This window comes from Mauremys reevesii, linkage group 8 (genome assembly GCF_016161935.1).
Source record: "Mauremys reevesii isolate NIE-2019 linkage group 8, ASM1616193v1, whole genome shotgun sequence".
Classification (NCBI taxonomy): domain Eukaryota; kingdom Metazoa; phylum Chordata; order Testudines; family Geoemydidae; genus Mauremys; species Mauremys reevesii.
Window position 1 is genome coordinate 79,360,055 of NC_052630.1, and position 18,653 is coordinate 79,378,707.

At 47.9% G+C, this 18,653-nt stretch overlaps 1 protein-coding gene across 5 annotated transcripts in view; it reads right to left on the minus strand.

Annotated features, from left to right (window-relative positions):
* Positions 1-18,653, minus strand: part of LOC120370872 (calcium-activated chloride channel regulator 1-like) — a 100,611-nt gene that overhangs the window by 27,330 nt on the left and 54,628 nt on the right. For 2 of the 5 annotated variants that reach the window (XM_039486149.1, XM_039486150.1), the window contains exons 2-7: positions 18,059-18,171; positions 15,842-15,982; positions 15,228-15,378; positions 13,483-13,600; positions 10,702-10,879; positions 5,608-5,835 (exon numbers count right to left, since the gene is read on the minus strand). In XM_039486149.1, coding sequence (XP_039342083.1) covers positions 5,608-5,835; positions 10,702-10,879; positions 13,483-13,600; positions 15,228-15,378; positions 15,842-15,982; positions 18,059-18,151 — 909 coding nt within the window. In that variant the 5' untranslated portion in view covers positions 18,152-18,171. Of the gene's footprint in view, positions 1-5,607; positions 5,836-10,701; positions 10,880-13,482; positions 13,601-13,722; positions 13,976-14,753; positions 15,201-15,227; positions 15,379-15,841; positions 15,983-18,058; positions 18,209-18,653 lie in introns of those variants that run through there. The other 3 variants (XM_039486148.1, XM_039486152.1, XM_039486151.1) reach the window with 3 other exon arrangements.

Genomic DNA, 18,653 nt, shown 5'->3' on the forward strand with positions numbered 1-18,653 from the left:
GAAATTTTGAGTGACTATATTTGGTATGATAGAAAAAAGCATTCTTGGAATGTTTTAGAGAGGTTTTAATATTTTTTTATATTGGGACTACTTTTTATCCATCCACTTGTAAAGCCAGCTGCCTTTGCTATCGTTATTCAACTCACAAAGGGCTCATAAAGGTGTCTAAAAATTATGTACGTTTTTTTCCAGACATTAAGATGCCACAATTTTAAAGGCTCATATCACCTATAGCAGCCTCTGCAAGATCATGAAACTTGCATCTATGATATATTTTCTGTTTTGGGGAAGTACTGTGTTTTTGACATTCTGGATCTGAAACTAAAAAGAGGAGCACAAGTTATATTTTGTAAAGAAAAAGAGACCAAGTCTGGCATATCATTTTTAGGAATTTGATGAGTTTCCTTTTAGCAATCCCTAAATAGGTATAATGGGAGAAATAGTGGCCTTAATTTTTTCTTAAAGAATAAAGGATGATTACAGAAATATTGACTAAAGAAAATACTGTAATATATATACACCCAGTAGCATAGCTAGTGGGGTGCAGGGGAAGCAGCTGCTTCCCCTCAGCACATTTTCAAAAAAGCCGCACCTTAGGCGGGGTTACCATGGCACCAGGGGCGGGGCTCATGCTCCGCTTTGAAGCTTGGCATGCCCAGCTTCCCTCAGCGTGCTGCATACCCCGCCAATCAGCTGTGTCTCCCAGGAGGAGGGACACAGCTGATCCTGCGACAGGGAGGAGAGGGGAAGAACTGAGCTCTAGCAAGCTGGACTCCTGCAGGCTGGCTTTGCTGGCTTCCCCTATTGTGCTGCATAAACCTGCCGATTAGCTGTCTCCCAGCAGGAGGGAGGCAGACAGTTAATCAATGAGGGAAGGGGGAAAGAACTGAGCTCCAAAAGCTGGGCTTCTGGGGAGGAGGAGAGGCTGGGGCCTTGGGGAAGAAGAGGGTCGGTTGGGGCAGGGGCACCCACCCACCTGTCAACTGTTTATGGGGCCCTTGTGGGCCCATGAGCCATCAGCTGTTCAGCGGGGGCAGTAGGGTAGCTAGCTAGGGGAGTGTGAGTGTTCGCTGTTTAGCTGGTTTTTGGCCACCAGCCAATCAGTGAGGCAAACTGCTCCTGGAGCAAGGGGCTGAGCAGCTGAGAGACCCCACCTCCTTCTCCTACCTGCCTCTTGTGGCACTGTGGCAGGTGTGCTTTCTCTGGCTCTGCAGCAGCAGCTCCTAACCTCTCACCCAACTAAACGCAGCCAGTAGCAGCAGCTGGTAAGTGTATTTCAAAGGGGGTCTTTCTTGTGGTGAGGGTGGCTGGGGAGAGACTGGAAACCCTCCAGGTGACTGTGAGAGCCAGCACCTGGCTGCTGGTGGGATGGCCGTCTGCATGGTGCGGAGCAGGGGGCTCAGCCAGCGGCATCTCCAAAAACATCCCCTGCACCTGGGCAGCTGGACCAGGACAGGCATTGGTGGGGAGGGAGGTGCATCTCCTGGTCTCCTGTGGGGTGTGGTGTCCCTGCTTGCCCAGGCAGAGACGCCTGCCTCTTAGAGACAGTGGCCATGTAGTGTGCTTGGTTCCCCCTCCCTGGCATCTGGGTGACTGCCTCTTAGGGGTGAGGGGTGGAAGGGAAGAGGCAGTGGGAAAGGGATGGGGTGTGGGGGAGGAGAGGAAAACTGAGACTATCAGGGGAAATCTTCATAGCAGTACAATCTCTGCCTTGGGGGTGTGGATGGAATTGTCTCCCAAGGGAAGGCTGGAACAAACTATCTGCTGTTGTGTTTGCCAGAGCACATGGACTAAGCTAAACACATAGTACAAGTCCAGGCACCATGTTGGGTGGCAGGGAGAGGTAGCCTGATTTTTCCCTCTCCTGTCAAGGAGAAACCTGAATTGTCTCCTAAGGGAAGGGCTTGTGATCATGTTGGGAGGAGGGGGAGGCATTGCTGAGTCCCAGGGTTGAGTAATTCTCCGGTGATGGTGGTAATTAAGTTACTTATTGTCATTAACTTGCTGCACACAATGGCTGGTGATGGTGGTTTAACATCCATCCAGCCATTTGGCCAATGCCTTGTTTCTTGGGAGTTGCCTTCTGTAACTCTCTAATTTCATCCCTCTCTCCTGTGAGTACAAATTCTGGTTCTAAGGACCTGGTGTCTGGATCCCATATTGCCTTGCACTGGGCTTGGGAATTAGTGCCCTGACATGCAACTCCTCCTATTGTGCCAGTAGAGATCCTGCTGTTAGTACAACTATTTGTAGGTGCCCTTGTGTTTAGCTGAAACTTCAGACTTAGTTTAGTGGGGATGGACTTAGAGACTGAGAGCTACACTGACACTATTGTCCTGCTGTGTGGATCCCAGTGCGCTTGTACTGTGAATTTTTGGCATGCACATGTGGCTATATTTATATCATTGTGCTGATAGTGCTGCTTCCTTGGTGTGATGATGACATTATGCTAAGATGAATCATGAAAATAGTGTCCTGGTGTGATGGTGGTCACTCTGCTGTTCATGAGAATCTTGCATTTTTGTATGCTGGGTTGGTGTAGCCCTGTTGTTCCCAGAAAATTAGAGCCACAAGGTGGGTGAGGGAATATCTTTTATTGGAGCAACTTTTGCTGGTGAGAGAGAGAGAGACAAACTTTGGAGCTTTCACGGAGATCTTTCTTCTTCCTGAAGAAGAGTTCTGTGAAAGCTCAAAAGCTTCTCTCTCACCAAGAGAAGCTGGTCCAATAAAATATATTACCTCACCCACCTTGATATATACTACCCCCTCACCCAGCTTTCCAGGAGTGAGTTTTTATGATGACATGGGAAGCGCTCTGACTGGTCCTGACTTCTCTGTATCAGCCCCTCTAGCTTGCACTGCAGCCCAGTACCCAGGGGCGGCTCTAGAAAATCTGCCGCCCCAAGCAGGGCGGCGCGCTGCGCTGCTCGTGTTGCCCTTCCCCGGTCCCGTGGCGGGGGCAGAAGTGCCTGTGGACCGTCCCGTGGTCCCGCGGCTCCGGTGGAGCATCTGCAGGCATGCCTGCAAGAGCTCTGTCTGAGCCACGGGACCAGCAGACCTGCCGCAGTCATGCCTGCGGGAGCTCAAGCGGAGTCGCGGGAAGAGGGGACCCTCCGCAGTCATGCCTGCGGGAGGTCCAGCCGGAGCCAAATGCCGCCCTGCTAGGACAATGCCGCCCCACGCGCCTGCTTGGCGCGCTGGGGTCTCTACCTGGGGGCTGGGTGCCTGCAGCACTGAGACTCTGTGAGATCAGGGACTCACAGACCCAGCTGGGAGGGGAAGGTTACTCCTCCTCGGCCTCTCTCTTGCTGCCTCCTTTTCCCGAGTGCCTCATGATGCACAGAGCCAGCATGGCTAGGTGCTGCATTGGAGAGTCTCCCAGTGCAGCCTCCCACCCCCTCTCCCCCATGCAACCCCCCAACAGACCCTGCCCACCTCTGTCCGATTGTCTCTCTTATGCGGAGGACTGTGCCCCCCCAGCTCCTGTGTGCTGCCTGCTTCCAGGGGCCACAGATTGCAGATCAGCCCCCTCAGGAGAGATGAGAGGGGCTATCCCACCGGGTGCGTGCGCAGCCCCCCGAGCTCTGCTTTGTCCCCTTATATCCGAATTCGTGTTAAATCGGGTCACGTTATATCGAGGTAGAGGTGTAATTTGATATGTCGGGTGGCACCTTTTTTAAGTGTTCACTCCCCCTGGTGTTAGAACCTTTTATGCCACTGTATACACTACATCAGGCCTGCACAACATGCGGCCCGCGGAGCCTCACTGTGCGGCCCGCGAGGGGATTCTAAATCTCCCGCACACGGCACTCTGTGGGCAGCCCAAAGCCCTATGAATCCCGGCCGCGGCCGGGAATCAAAAGGCTCTGGGTTGCCCGCAGCCCCGGGGAGCCCAGAGCCCTGTAAATCTCAGCTGCGGCCGGGAGTCAGAGGGCTCTGGGCTGCCCGCAGAGGTTCCCAGCTGCGGCTGGGATTTAAAGGGCTCAGGGCTCCCCACGGCTGCGGGCAGCCCAGAGCCGTTTGAATCCCGGCATGTGGCCGCTGTTTGCCCCCTCCCCAGACCTCTGCCCCAACTTCCCTCCCAGGGCCCCCACCCCCTATCTAAATGCCACTGCTCCTTGTCCCCCGATTGCTCCCTCCCAAGACCCCTGCTCCAACTGCCCCTTGGAACCCCAGCCCCTATCTAAGCCTCACTTCTCCTTGTCCCCAACTGCCCTCCTGAGACCCCCAACTTTCCCCCAGGACCCCACCCCTACCTGTCCCCTGATAAACCCCATGGGACTCCCATGCCTATCCTACTGCTGCCTGTCCCCTGAACCTCTGCCCCATCCAACCACCCCTGCTCCCTGTCCCTTGACTGCCCCCTGGAACCCCCTACCCCTTCTCCAACCCCCAGCCCCCTTACCGAGCCACTCAGACCAGCGTGTCTGGCTCCATGCAGCTCCAGACACATTGCTGCCATGCTCCCCCATGGAGCCCACAGGCCCCCACCCCCAGCACCTGCCTTCCAGATTTGAACACCTCAGGATTCAGGAGTGCTCAAGCTCAGTTTGGGCAGCTGTTACTTCATTTCTCCCAAATCAAATATACTGATCCACTGTAACTTGCTGTAGAAAAAGTAGGATAAAATTGAGCAAGAAATGCTTATTAACACTGGAATTGCTATTTTCAACAGCCATTGCCTTTTTGTTTGTTTAAGGAAGACAGTGATATTGCATTGGCAAATTCCCCATAGAAAGAAAGAGTGGAACAAAAGAATAATCAAGGCACCTCAACTTTTCCTCATTTATGGAGGACAGTCTTATAATATGCATCCAGATATCTTCCAATAATACAAGCTGAAAATTGTTCCACTTTACTGCAGCTCTGTAACCATATGGGAACCAATCCTGTCTGTGTTTTGTGCACATCCAAAATTCCTGCTGAATGACCCTCCCTGGGAGCGAGTTACCAGTGACCCAGGGCTGGGAGGCAGGTGGTGTGTGGCGGGGAGGCACTGGTGGGGGGGTGGGAGCCCAGGGCTGGGGCAGCAGCAGGGTGGGGGGTGGGCACTGGTGGGGAGGAAAGGGGGAAGCCCAGCGCTGGGGCGGCAGGGGGTGTGGGTCAGTGGGGGGAGAGCCCAGGATTGGGGCAGCAGGGGGGTACAGGGGGGAGCCAAGGGCTGGGACGGGGGGCAGCCAACTTTTTTTTGCTTGGGGCAGCAAAAAACCTAGAGCTGACCTTGCCGGGTTCCCCCAGCTGCCGGAGCCCCGAGCCCTTTAATTTGACCCTGAGGGCTCCAAGCCACTTCTTCAGCTGGGAGCCCCCGGTTGATTTAAAATAAAGTATCACCTCCCCACCCCGAACCTTCCTTTTTGGCCCACGGCTGTTTTGGTGGGGCAGCGCTGGGGAAGGAGGGTTAGTTTCTGCAGGGCTGGACGGCCTTGGGGCGGGGTGTTTCTGCGGGGCCGGGAGGTTTTGGCCCTCGGCTGTTTTCTTTGGAGGAATGTGGCCCTCGCTGCTTTACAAGTTGTGCAGGCCTGCACTACATTGTTTTCTAACTGTTTCTAAGCAGTTCTGCTAAAAAAAAAAAAAAAAAAAAACACGAACTTGTATGTTTATTCTTACCCAAGCCATGCTCCCAGAAACATCAAGTACTAGACAGACTACTCTGTCTTTGGTCTGCAGCAATGAGAAGGAGGTCTCAAATGGAGGACTTGTGCTATTTATTGGAGAGGTGTTACTGAAGTCAGTAGAGTTCATAATTACTTCCCAGGTGCTTTTGTGGTCGCACATTTTGTTCTGCATATTTGTAGCCTTTCCATTATGAGTACTTTGATCACAGAACTCAACCACCTAAAAGAAGCCAATTGGAAGAGAAGAATGATTACTGAAAAGCAAGAGAACACATGTAGTAGCAAATCCTAGTCTACTATTTTTCCATTGCTCACCACAACCACAAATACAGAAATTCTTTGCCTGCTCTAAAGGCTATAGAGAATAAAATCTTTCTATGTTCTGGACCTTGGAAGAAGTCATCAAAGAAGAGTGTTCCCAAAGAATCTGTTTCAGGGGTTACACAGGTATGTCCAAACTGCAATCAGAGGTATGACTGGAGCTCAGGAGGGTAAACACATGCTATCTTTAACCCAGCTAGTTTGTCTATTGATCAAAGTAAAGATGTGGCAGCCTGGGCTGTACAAACCCACCCAGAACCCTGGATATATATACTCCACATTGCTAGTCTATACCAGTGTCCATTGCACCACGTCTTCGCTGCTATTTTTAGCCTCGCTAGCTAGATTAAAGCTAGCAGCAATATGTATGACGGAAGTTCAGGTACACATCTGAGTGCAGTGTAGACATACCTGTATTTAATCAGTGTTGTAAGGATGTCCTGGCCAGGGCCGGCTCCAGGCACCAGCCGAGAAAGCTGGTGCTTGGGGTGGCAGATTCCAAGGGGCGGCATTCCGCCCAACCCCTTTTTTTTTTTCTTTTGCGCTTCGCCGCTTCTGCCACCCCTGTAGGATTTTTTCTTTTGGTTTGCTGCTCCTGCCGCCCTGTAGGGGGCGGCGGCACGGAGGAGGGGAGCTGCTGGGAGTGGTGCCAGTTCTGCAGCAAGCCCGGCACAGCAGCCCGTGTCCTTCCCTGCCTGCCCCCCAGAGCGACGCGGAGCCCTCTCAGCAGGCGGCGTGGCGGGAAGGGCCGCATGGCGAGCACCTCGCTTAAGGAAGCCCTGGCTGCCCCCTTCTCTCTCTCCCCCTGCCCCCCGCTAGCTGGGGTGTGCTCTCTGCTGCCCAGGGTCTGCAGGGCTGGGAGTCGCCCTGCACCCATGCTCCGCCGCCCCGCAGGTATTTTTTTCTTTTTGTTTTTTTGTTTTTTCTTTCCTTTGCCACGCCGGCCGGTTGGTTTGTTTCACGCCCCTCCCCCACTTTGTTGCTTCGACCGGCTGGCAGGTTTCCTAGAATTCCTGCCCCCTCCACTTTGCTGCTCCAGCTGGGCGGCAGGTTGGTTTCCCGCCCCTCCTCTGCTGTTCCGGCCGCTGGGCAGGTTTTTTTTTTTTTTGCTTGGGGCTGCAAAAAAGCTAGAGCCGGCCCTGGTCCTAGCAATACAGACATAATCAGCAAAGTTCACAGTTATGTAGTTACTATGGAGTCTCAGTGAATTGCTACATAAGGCTCTAATGCACCTGGGAAACAACACACTCTGCCAGGGGAAAATCATGCAGAAGACGAAAAGTTTTGAAAACAAAAACCCTCTGATCGTCCTGGCTGGCAGGAATCCTTTTAAAGAGGATAAATAGCTCACTGTGTCTGTGTCCCCTTGCTACTCCCAGCAGGGCAGAATTTAGCCCATAGAATATTTTCAAAGCTCCAGAAGTAAGGTCTGGGGCAGGTTGCTGAGCACATTCAATATCCGTACATTTTAGTGGGAGTTTAGCACATCACAGGATTAGACTGTCACAAAGGAATAAACCTTCTCAATGTTGTAACAGAAAATGCCCCAGCTGGGTAACTTTGTTATCTGACCCAAACGGGAGCAAAAGTTTCCACAACGTCAGGGTATTTCCATACACCTGTGATGGGACAGATAGGCCCCACACTGGCAATGAAAGGGTTAATGAGAACCTATGGACCCAGTTGGTCCCATCCCACTACACCAACAGCAAATGTCAGGCACAGAGAGAGGAGCTAAAGGAAACTTAGCTAAACTCAGGGCTGCCCAGGAAGAAGAGCAGAACTCTGCTTCTCCAGAGAGAAGCCTGGCTGCAGATCAGAGTCTGAGCCAGCTTGCTGGCCTGACAAGCTCCTGCTAGAAGGGACAACCAGCTCCTGGGGGATCAGCCAAAGCAAGAACTGTTTGGAGACAAGCCTTGAACAGAAAGGTTGGGTCCCAAATAAGTTTCATTGGACAACTCTGTTTTGAGTTGTGTGTTTTGTTGTTCCTGATTCCTTTGGAAGGGGTAGGTCTCAAGTGAGCCTTGGCCAGAGGGCAAAAGCAATGCTACTTTGGACCTCATAGACATAGCAACATATCATCAAAGACTTGTAGCTAGATGAATCATACCCTGAAGGGCCGCAAGGAGGCACTACAGAGGCAACCCACGCAGAACAAACTTGGGGGAGAATGCAGGCACAGATCTAGCATCGAGGGTAGGGAAGAGGTCAGGACATTTTTTTTTTTTTTAAAAATCAACACACTTGGAAGATACTCCCCAGCAATATGCACGTGGAGCAACTACTGAAATCAATGGTGGAGCAGAACACACACCAACACCAGAAACAACAGTGGCTCCTACAGCAACTGGCCACTCAGCAGCAGCAACTGATTTGAAACTTAGCTGCTCAGCAGCAACAGCGACAAAGGCTGGTGCAACAGGGTGTGACCTGACTGTAGCCTCCCACAATGGCCAGGCTTCCACCATGGGTCTGGTGGACACGGACCTGGCCTTGGCCCTGGTACCAGTCAGATTCATGAAGATGGGGCCTTGTAGTCCATGCTGAGGAGCGAGATGGGACGCCAATTCCGAAGGTCATGGAGGTCCCCCTTCTTTGGTAGCAAGGTGAGTTCAGCTTGCCTGCATAACAGGAGAGGCACCCCACTTCCTAAGGACTCATCCCAGATGATGGCAAGGTCTGGACTGAGGACGTCCCAGAACACATGGTAGAACTCCATGGTCAGCCTGTCCATACCCAGAGATGTATTAGTGGGCATCTGATGGAGGGTTTCTGAGAACTTGGTCAGAGTGAGAGGCAGCTGCAGCCGGTCCTGGTCACCTGCGCTGACCGTCAGGACTCTGTCCCAGAGCGCCCTGCAGGCATTGGTGTGGGTTCGACCAGGGAGAAGTGTCTGGAATAGAAGGTCTTGGCCCTCACATGCATCTCCACCAGATCCATGAAGAGGTGCCATCCTCTGCCAAAAGGCAGGTGACATGTTTCTGAGCCCCCTTCTTTTTCTCCCGGGCATAGAAGAAGTGGGAGCTGCAATTCATCTTCCAAAGGAAATGGATGCGGGATCAAAGAAAGGCACCTCGAGCCCAATGGTCTTCGAGGGCCCAGGGGAACCAACAGCTGAGCCAGTGCTTTGTACACTTAAAAACCAATTAATTCTCCCCCAGGGTGGACCTGACAGGGCCTAATTAGTGGATTAGAATGGGCTGGGGGAGGACTAATGAGCAAATTAGCCTATTGACACAGGAGATAGAAAAAGGCACAAGAAGGCAGTGCAGGGGAGAGAATGGCAGACTAGCAGAGCCAAAACCAGGAAAGATCTCTGAGTAGAGAGATCCCGTCTCTCTCCTCTCCTCTCCTCAGAGAACTGAGGAGAAACTGAAACTGTAGATAATTATGCTGCCTGGATCGGTAAGGAGGTGGGAAGAGCAAATGCAAATAAATTGCACTGGGGCGGTTGGCAATTAAGGTCGCTGAGTCTCTGAAGACAGGAGAAGACAGGAGCAGGACATTGCCCTGTCAGAATGTCAATCTTTTAAAGCCACAATAGGCTGGGGAAGGCCTAGCTGTAGCTCATGTGAACCTCTTGTTAGGTGGTGTTAGCAGCAGTAAGGGCCAGGTTCAATATCTGAGGTAGAGAGCAGCTGAGGAGTGCATAGTCAGGTTCCAAGGCAGAGTGAGTACAAGGGTGAGAGTCCAAGTCACATGCCCCCTAGATTTATATAGAGTGGGGAGCCAATCAGGAGTCATGGGGGTGCCATCTGTCAGACCCATGAAGGTGGGATTTCCTATGATCTGTGTCGACAGCAGGTCATGGGCAGTGGCTGGCATGATACTACTAACAGTTTGTAGTAGGGTTCTCATTTACTGTGGCCTTTCCCAACAATCTGCTCAAGAACAGCAGCTTGAGAAAGATCCATTGGATGGAAACCTGTGAGAAGGTCTTTTAGCCACAAAAGGCTCACCTTTGTAGGGAGCCCATTTTATACAACCTGGACTTCACCAAGAAATTCCTTCTACACACTGCTGCTTCTGAAGCTGGATGGGGGCTGTCTTCTCCCAAGTGGTTGATGGTGAGGAAAATCCCATTCTGAGTTACAAATTGTTCTTGAGAGGCCTACTCCATTATAGAAAAAGAGGACTTAACTGTGAAATGGGCCATGGAGGCACTCCAACATTACCTTCTCGGCAATTAATTCACCCTGGTCATGGATCATGCACCCCTACGATGACTCCATGCCATGAAGGACATCAATCCCCAACTCATGGTGATATCACTCTCTCCAGACCTTCTCCTTCTGTGTCTGTGGCATAGGACTGGGTTGCTCACCGAAATGTAGACTTTTTCTCTCAGTAGTAGGGAGCTGCAGGGCAAAGCAGTGCCCTAAGTAATATCCTTTGTGGGTGGGTGGGTGATGAGGCAAATAGGCTTGGCAATGAGAAGTTAAATGAAAGCCAGTGGATCCACCTCACTGTGCTTCAGCAAATGTTGGGCATGGGGAGGGAGGACTGGAAATGTTGCTCGGAAAGCAGAGGGGAAGTTTTTTGGGCAGAGTGATGGCTTGAAAGAGGCTTGGAACTGTGAACAATGAAAATACCTCCTATTGTTTGAGTCCTACTGTCTTCAGAGTAACAGGACTTTGTGTATATTCTTTGTAAACTAACAAGATTGCATGAAAGAAATACTTTACTCCATATCAGTTTCTCCTAATGGAAACAACCCACAAGACACCGAATATCCAACTGGGCAAAAAGCAGTAACAATACTTACAGAAGGGAGACTTTGCATGTACATTATAGATGCTGGGGCATTTTCTGTTTTTTCTGGTACAAATTTACATCCAGCTTCATACAGCTTTGTCTGTTGATCATATTCACATTCTCTTGTCATGCAGCTGTTTCCTGTGCAGCTTTGGAATATATATTTACCCATGACATCAGCCGAACATCTGAAGGAAGGTGTTAGAAAGAGGCTTATCTAACAAGCCACATATAATCAACAAATAATAATCTGTTGTTTATTATTTGAATCGTGGTAGGCCCCAAACCTCCAAACACAATTGGCATTAGTTAGACACCATGGGCAGTGGGTGAACCATGGACTTGGGGAGGCTAGCTCCCTGGCTGCCACATCACTTCTGGCTGGAGCCCAGAGGCCTCCCCCCATTTCTGGAGCGCCGAGTGGGCATGCCGAGCACCAGGTGGGTGGGCAGCACAATCACCGGCTCAAGCCGCCCGGAGTCCCTGGCTGCAGGCCACTAGCCCCAGCCTGGGGCAAGGACCCTGGAGCCCTCCCAATAGTGGGAGGTCTGGAGGCTCCCACCCAAGGTGGAGGCAGACGCAGCCCCTGCTCGTGTCACAGGCCCCCCACCCAGGGCAGGTGGAGGGACCCAGGCTCCCCACAGCTGCCCGTGCAGCTCTCCCCGACCCAGCTCCGGCCAGGGTGCGGGGCCTCGGAGCCATGGCCTGGCCATTATAAGGGACGGGTGGGCAGCTGTGGGCAGGTAGAGGGTCCGTGGCTTATCTTATGGCCAGGCTGCAACTCTGGGTCCCTCACGCCTCCTCCCCCCGGGCTGGAGCTGGGTTGGGGAGAGCTGTGCGGGCAACTGTAGGGAGCTGGCGCAGAGTCACAGACCTTCCTCTTGCTCTGGGTAGCCGGACAGTGGGGACATGGTTCGGGGAATGCTCTTGGCTCCCACATCCCCTACCCGCACCCTAGGCAGCTGGAGGGTCTGCCATGCCTCCCCACAGCTGCCCGGGCTCCCCAGCTGGACTCCATGCTGGTCTTCCCAGGGGGTGGGACTTGAGGAGGGAAAGGGGTGGGATCCGGCTAGGCCCATCCACTTTCAAAAAGTGGGAGGGCTATGGCCCCCGGGTCCCTCCTGGTTCTGGCGCCACTGGCCTGAGGCACCGGCCACACGAGAAGGAAAAGCCAGAGCAGAGCGCGGCCAGAAGCAGGAGGGGATCTAGGGGAGGAGTATGGGTGGGGCCACACAGGCAGTTTGGGTAAGCTTAGTTTCCCCTGCCTTTGATACCCGCCGCCCATATTAGACACCATCTCTGCTCCAAAGACTTTACAATCTAATTTACAAGTGGTCACAATAATAATATACTGGTAGCCTTTTTTTTTTCTCTCCAGAGACATCCTCAAGAAATTATTTATAGGTTGTGTGTGAAACACCATCTATGTGAAGAATAACAATGCAAGTGCCTCCACTACTCCATCAATATGCCTCAATCCAGACATGAAGGACCCTCTCCTGAGGTGAACTGGTACTAGCTTCTCCATGCCCATTCAATCACTGTCTCTGGGACAGAGTTCTAGGGCTAGAGCTCACCCAACACTCTGATCACCAAGGTACTAGCTATTCCCCCTGGAGTGGACTTAACTGGGAGACGGGTGCTCAATGGCTTAATTAGACACAGGGCTGATGTGCTAATGAGAGCAATCAACCCATCAGCTGGGAGCAGTTAAGAGGCAGGAAGGAAGTGCACGAAGGAGGCTGCCAGGAGATACAGGGGCTCAGGATGAGGAGATATTTCCCTCTGCCACCCCAGAGAGTGGGCTATGGGGAAGTTTATGTACACTCGTATGTTGCTGCCCAAGGCTGTACTGAGGAACTGGTGGAAGGGACTAATAAATAACACACTCATGCTTATAAACCTGGAACGTGTCCAGCCGGTTTGCGGTGTTTGAAAGGGCAGAGCAGGGAGCCCTGTCACAGTTTCCTTCAGTGGTGACTGCCAATTAGAGTGCCAATTGCAGTACAGAAGTTTGGTGATGTTGATACTTGTCCATTAGGAATTGGACTGATAACACCAATTCATTTCACAGTGGTTAACAAGTGACTGGCAGATGGTAATGAGTTTTAGGCATGACCAAACTGGTTCCAGTTCAGATCAGTGCCGGAGAGGTGAAAAGTTCTGTATCCCATTTCAAACCCACTGAGATATCCAGTCTCACTCTGTTTTTTGTTTCTCATTGACAGAGTTGAACATTTTAAAAAAACAAACTTAAATATGCAGAATCTAGAGAACATTATCATAAGATAGTAATAGCACTAAAACAGGGCAATAATGAGATGTGTACTTTGACCATGTCCCTTTTTAATATTTCAGTAATACTAAACATGAACTAGTAAGAATGTTTTGGAACTTCCACGATTTCTCCCCCACCCCTGAGGAACTTGAGAAAACATTCTTATTTACTACATGCTAACTGCTAGTTGATAAAGCCAGGGTAAATCAGAATGTAGAGAATGGGAACTAAAATCTGTAAGAGCATCTAAATTAAAAGCTCATTTAGCGGTAAAAATGTGACACATTACAAAATGATAGTGAAGATTCAATGAGACTGATCTGTAGACAGCAATATTGTTAGTTAAACATTATTGTATAAGCTTTTTTTTTTTAATCCTATGAACAACAACTTGCCAAAACTCTTTGCATGGGGCTCAAAGTACAGACTGAACACAGATAACCAGTATTTGAGAAGAATCACTGAGAGATTTAAAATTTCATCAGCTGAAGACAAAATTTAAAACATTGGTACCTAGTTGCTTCAACAGTTTCTTTTCCAGAGTTTACAGACAAATAGAAAGGTGCATCATTATTGTATTCATCAAATACTCCCCAACGAAGATGGGCCCATTCATGGACAAAAACTTTAGCTGTGGAAGAGCAGGAGCATATGTAAATTCTAAATGCAACAGTTTAAAGTTTACTTTATATTTCCATACATAATTTAAACAAATTTAGGCCCAATTCTACAACCGTCTCTGCTTGTACTTACCCATGTGCCCACACAGGACTCACTGTGGGATCCGGCTTGAAACCCAAATAGATCACTGTTCACATTAACCCTCCCAGAAGATTAACAGACCTAAAGTAAAGATCTGTTTCCATACAGTAGCTTCTGACTATTCCAGGTATCAAGCAAGGTTTCTCATGTTACCCATGTCTTTTAAAATCATCATTCTTGGCTCTTATATAACACAAAGAAATAAGTGTATATTAGAAAACCATAGAGAAGTTAGTTTAACTTCAGTTCAGGGTAAAACTAAGGATTACGTAGATAGTTGAAGGTGGATAAAGTGTAAAAAGTTAGACAACCAGAATACTTTTGCAGAAACCCAAACTATCTCACCAAGACAATCTACCCCCTTTCTTGCAGGCGTTGGTAAAGCCATTGACATGGAGACTGTATATAATGTTGTCTAACTAAAGCTTTCAACTAAAGATGGGCCATGGAAGCAGAGCTCAGATCAGATTAAGTTTAAGGCAGAATTCAAGATTTGAGTTCAATGCTTCACCTGGCTAGAATTTGGGTTTGTATTTGACTTAACTAGAATCCAATGAATTATTCTAAGGAGATTTTTATCCCAAACTGCCAGAAATCTGATGAGAGAGACTGTTCTTGAGAGATTTCCACCATTTTAGGACAACAAACCTCTACATTTTTGATCCAAGCTAATGCAGGTTCGTCTTGGATTTGAATCCAAATAACCTTGCACATTTACCGGGATTCAGATTTGAGAGACTGGTTTTGACCTAGCTCTATTATAAAAGAAACACATAAATGATTGATTCTAACTTGTGTATGGAACAGAGATAAATAAATTGGACAGTATATTGGTTAAATGGGCATAGGAGAAAGTCATTGTTAATGACAGCAGGTTACACTGCACAAAACTGAGAGCTCTCTATTGGGTCTTTTTTGTTTGCTTAATAATGGCCTTGACTAGGCAATGCCCATGCAGTCAAAAAATATGCTGATGAAATCAAAATGGGAATATTGTTCATTCCTTGTGAATGTGCACTTACAGAAGGGTAGTTGGGCAAATGTGACTTTCAGAAGTTCCAAGAAAAACTTTCGTGTCCTCAGAGCAGGATCCGCTCATGAGAGTTTGGTCTATTCTAGAATCCTCTGTTCACCAGGTTACAGCCACCTCAACTCTCAGATTAGTTTACTGCACTGTAATGTTAGGATATAGATTATTTCCAAGTCAAAGCAATGATTTATGAGGAAAAATAACCTTCATTTACTGTAAAATTATTAACCAGAATTTTCAAGAGACTGGTAATTTTAGGTGCCTCCATTTCTCAGTGTTCAACTTAAGACTCATCCAGGGAGCCTGATGTTCCACACTGTGTGAAAAAACAGGTTCTTTTAAAGTTTTGCTGGCTGGGCAACCAAAAACTGAGGCATTTCAAATTACTAGTCACTTTGGAACATCTTGCCCATTGCATATTTATAACAACAAAAGCAAAAAATTAAGATCCAATAGATGGTGCTACCTCGTGATCCATAGATGATATACAAACTGTCATTTAACAGGAAGTTGGGAGTGAAATGAATGTATCGTCCCTTTTCCCCACATTCTCTATATTGCAGCGTGTAGGGTTCATCTACATACTTCAAGTAAGGATTAGCCACGATAACATCCGCCTGAAAATAAAATGTCCTTGTTTAAAGAGCAGCAGGAATGGAGGGTGGCAGATGATTCTGTTGAATGGGCTCATCCTGCAGCTTTTACTCACAGAACACTCCCATGGATTGTTTCCCTGGGTAAAAACTGCAGGAGTGGGCACTAGAGGGCAATACAAATTCTAAAAAGAGCAATTTATATTCCTTTGTTATTAGAAAAACATAGGGCTTGTGTACATGGTGGGGTAACACGCAATACTGGGTGGGGGATTTCTAAAGTGCAGCACTACGTTAAAGTGCATCAGGGAACATTTAGTACACAGCAGCAGGGTCTACAAGGATCAATTAATGAGCAACATTTAATGTGTTTTAGAAATCATACCTCCACAGTGTGCATTACTCCACCCTGTAGACAAGACCCTATGTCATAAGTGTATGAACACAACAAATACTTTTGGTTTGTAATGTGCACTGTAAGTCTTACCTTATCATATGACTCTGTTTTTACACTTAAATACTCAGGTTTTGGCAGCCAATGCAGAGGAATTATAATTTTTACAGCCTTGAAAAAAAATCTCTGTTTTGTAGCATTGAACAAGTAATTAGAAGCCTCTTTGACCATGTTCTGGTAGGGAAAGAAAAGAAAAGTTTTATGAATTAACAATTGAACGGTTGAGGCAATGAGTAGTTTAGCCTTGCCAGGAAAGAAAAATACATAAAGTAACACTCAGTATGTGAAGATATAGAAAGAAACCAACCTTGGCCAAGGGAAGGGCTGGGACAGATTATTTCCCTCATGGAGCAAGGAGAGACCAAACTTTAACTGTGAAAGAGTCTGGAGTGCTCCTAGGACAGTGCAAACATACACCGTCCCTTTCTCAGGGCTTATGATAAAAACCACAACCTATCCCTTAAAATAAAATCTGAAAGAGATCCTTCCAAACATGAAATTTCCTCAAAGTTACATGAGCCTGAGGTGAAGAATGGTTCAGTCCTGGACCGGTACTTTTCATTAATCTGTAAAGTGTACTGTGGGGCTTGATGAATCAAATAAAATGATAAATAGTAAGTAATAACCCATAGTTTCCTTTTTCTTCTCCCTGGGATCCTTCTATTAGAGTCTACTTTCTTCCTGCTTCTACAGTGGGCACTACTTTGTCACTATTTTCCTATTTCCTTGCTCCTTCCCCACTTCTCATGAGTAGTTTAGGGGCCATTAGTTAATGGCTATGCCCACCTCAGTTTATTGTTCTCTTTACAGCAAATGCTCAATGACCAGATCATGGAGCAAAGATCTGCATGGTGACTTTGAGAACTTAAAGAATAACTAAAAACAGAAATATCACTATATATGTATATATATATATATATATATATATGTGTGTGTGTGTGTGTACACACACACCCATATGTAAACACACCACAAGGGTTTTAAAATGTTATACGTATAAGGAGCACATGGGATCTTTAAAGGGGAGAAGGCAAAAATCCCGCATTTATTGAGAATACAGCAGTTAGCATATGCTTTTACACTCACACTCACACTCTCTCTCTCTCTCCTGCCAGTTGATGTTCATAGTTACCAGTCCAGAGTCTGGATCAATCTAGTGGCCAGCCAGCTTGGTCACAGAGGGGAGCCGGGCTCTGTCGGTCACGATCTGATGATCCTGGAGTATGACAAGATGAACCTAAAGCACCCTCTTCTTATAGTCCTTGTTCTCTGTTGAAGTCTATGGATTTTGCAGTGTCAGTTTTTGACCTGTTACTCCTTAATTGGTGGTATCTTTTGAGGTAAACATTCCAATACACCCCCAAGAGGATCATCCTGTCCTGATTTCGATTTAATCAATTGTCCTGTCCTTAGGGGTGCCAGCCTCCACCTCAGAGTCATCAATCTGCCCTTCCTTAATTATGCATTCACATTGATGATTCTCTGGTGTAGTTAAGTCTCTTCACTCCTCCTTCCTTGACCATCTGGCTATAACAATGGCCTTCATACCTTATCTTTTCCTCATGCATACATTCCTCATTCACACAAACAATCTTTTACAGAGACCTTCAAAGGTATACAACAGTTTTTCTGTTGAGCAAGAAAAGGCAGTCTGTCATTTCTACCAATGTCCTAGAGGGTCATTCCTTTCTGCTATTCAAAAAGGGTGGCTGGCAGGATGAAATCAAATCATACATTAATTCTCATAGTACAATTATAAAATCCTGCTCGAACATAAGAACACAGTGAATATCTGCAAGGACCGGGTGGTGGGTGGTGGGAAAGGAGAGATAAAACAAATGGCAAACATTGTAATGGAGATTCAGTAATTTGCAATTAATATCCATGTTCTGGAGATTCTCTAGTCTAAGGTACTCATGGTTTGAAAGGAAGTAATTAAGAAGGAGGTGATACATAGAATCAGCCTGACCCTGAGCCATAATATTCCTGTTAAACTTCAAGAGATGAGTACACTCATTTCATTAACAGCAGCACTTGAATAAAAAGTGAAGCTATGAATAAATTTAGTAGCCATAGAATTGATCTAGTTCCCATGAAAATGGAAAGAAAGGAAAAAAAGAAAAAAAAACCCAACAACTCTTGACATTAATGGGAGCTGGAACTGGTCTTTTAAGATTACTGCTAATCTAGAGGTAGAAAAAACCTGCAAGTCTGAATATCACTGAATGACAAATATACAAATGTTCTTACCTGTATGTTTCTAATGATATTGTGATCTTCTGGTAACTGAGGGTTAATTGCAATAACAATATCCTCATAGCCACCATTTTTCAGCTGTACCATACAACCTCTCACCACAGGTACTAGAAATAAAAGAACCAAGGTCTTAAACACCCTCATTGTACCGTTCCCCACAATTTTTTGTTATAATAATGATGTACAGCAGCACTATTTATACAATTGCTTATTTACACAGAAGCAGGGCCGTCCTTAGCCATAGGGAGCACCCCTCTCTCCCCCCTCCCCTCCGGCAGGGCTTGGTTGGCTAAAGCTGCTTGGGAGGGCTTGCTGGCTGCATGCTGAGGAAGTGAAACTGAAAGAGACTCACTGGACAGCCAGTCCAAGCAACAGGGGCTGGATTGGAATGCTCACACACTGCTGGCTGGGCTGGGGATAGGGTGACCAGATAACATGTGTGAAAAATCAGGACAGGGGATTGGGGCAGGGTGACCAGATGTCCCACTTTTATAGGCCCAGTCCCAATTTTTGGGTCTTTTTCTTATATAGGCTCCTATTACCCCCCACCCGTCCTGATTCTTCACACTTGCTGTCTGGTCACCCTAGG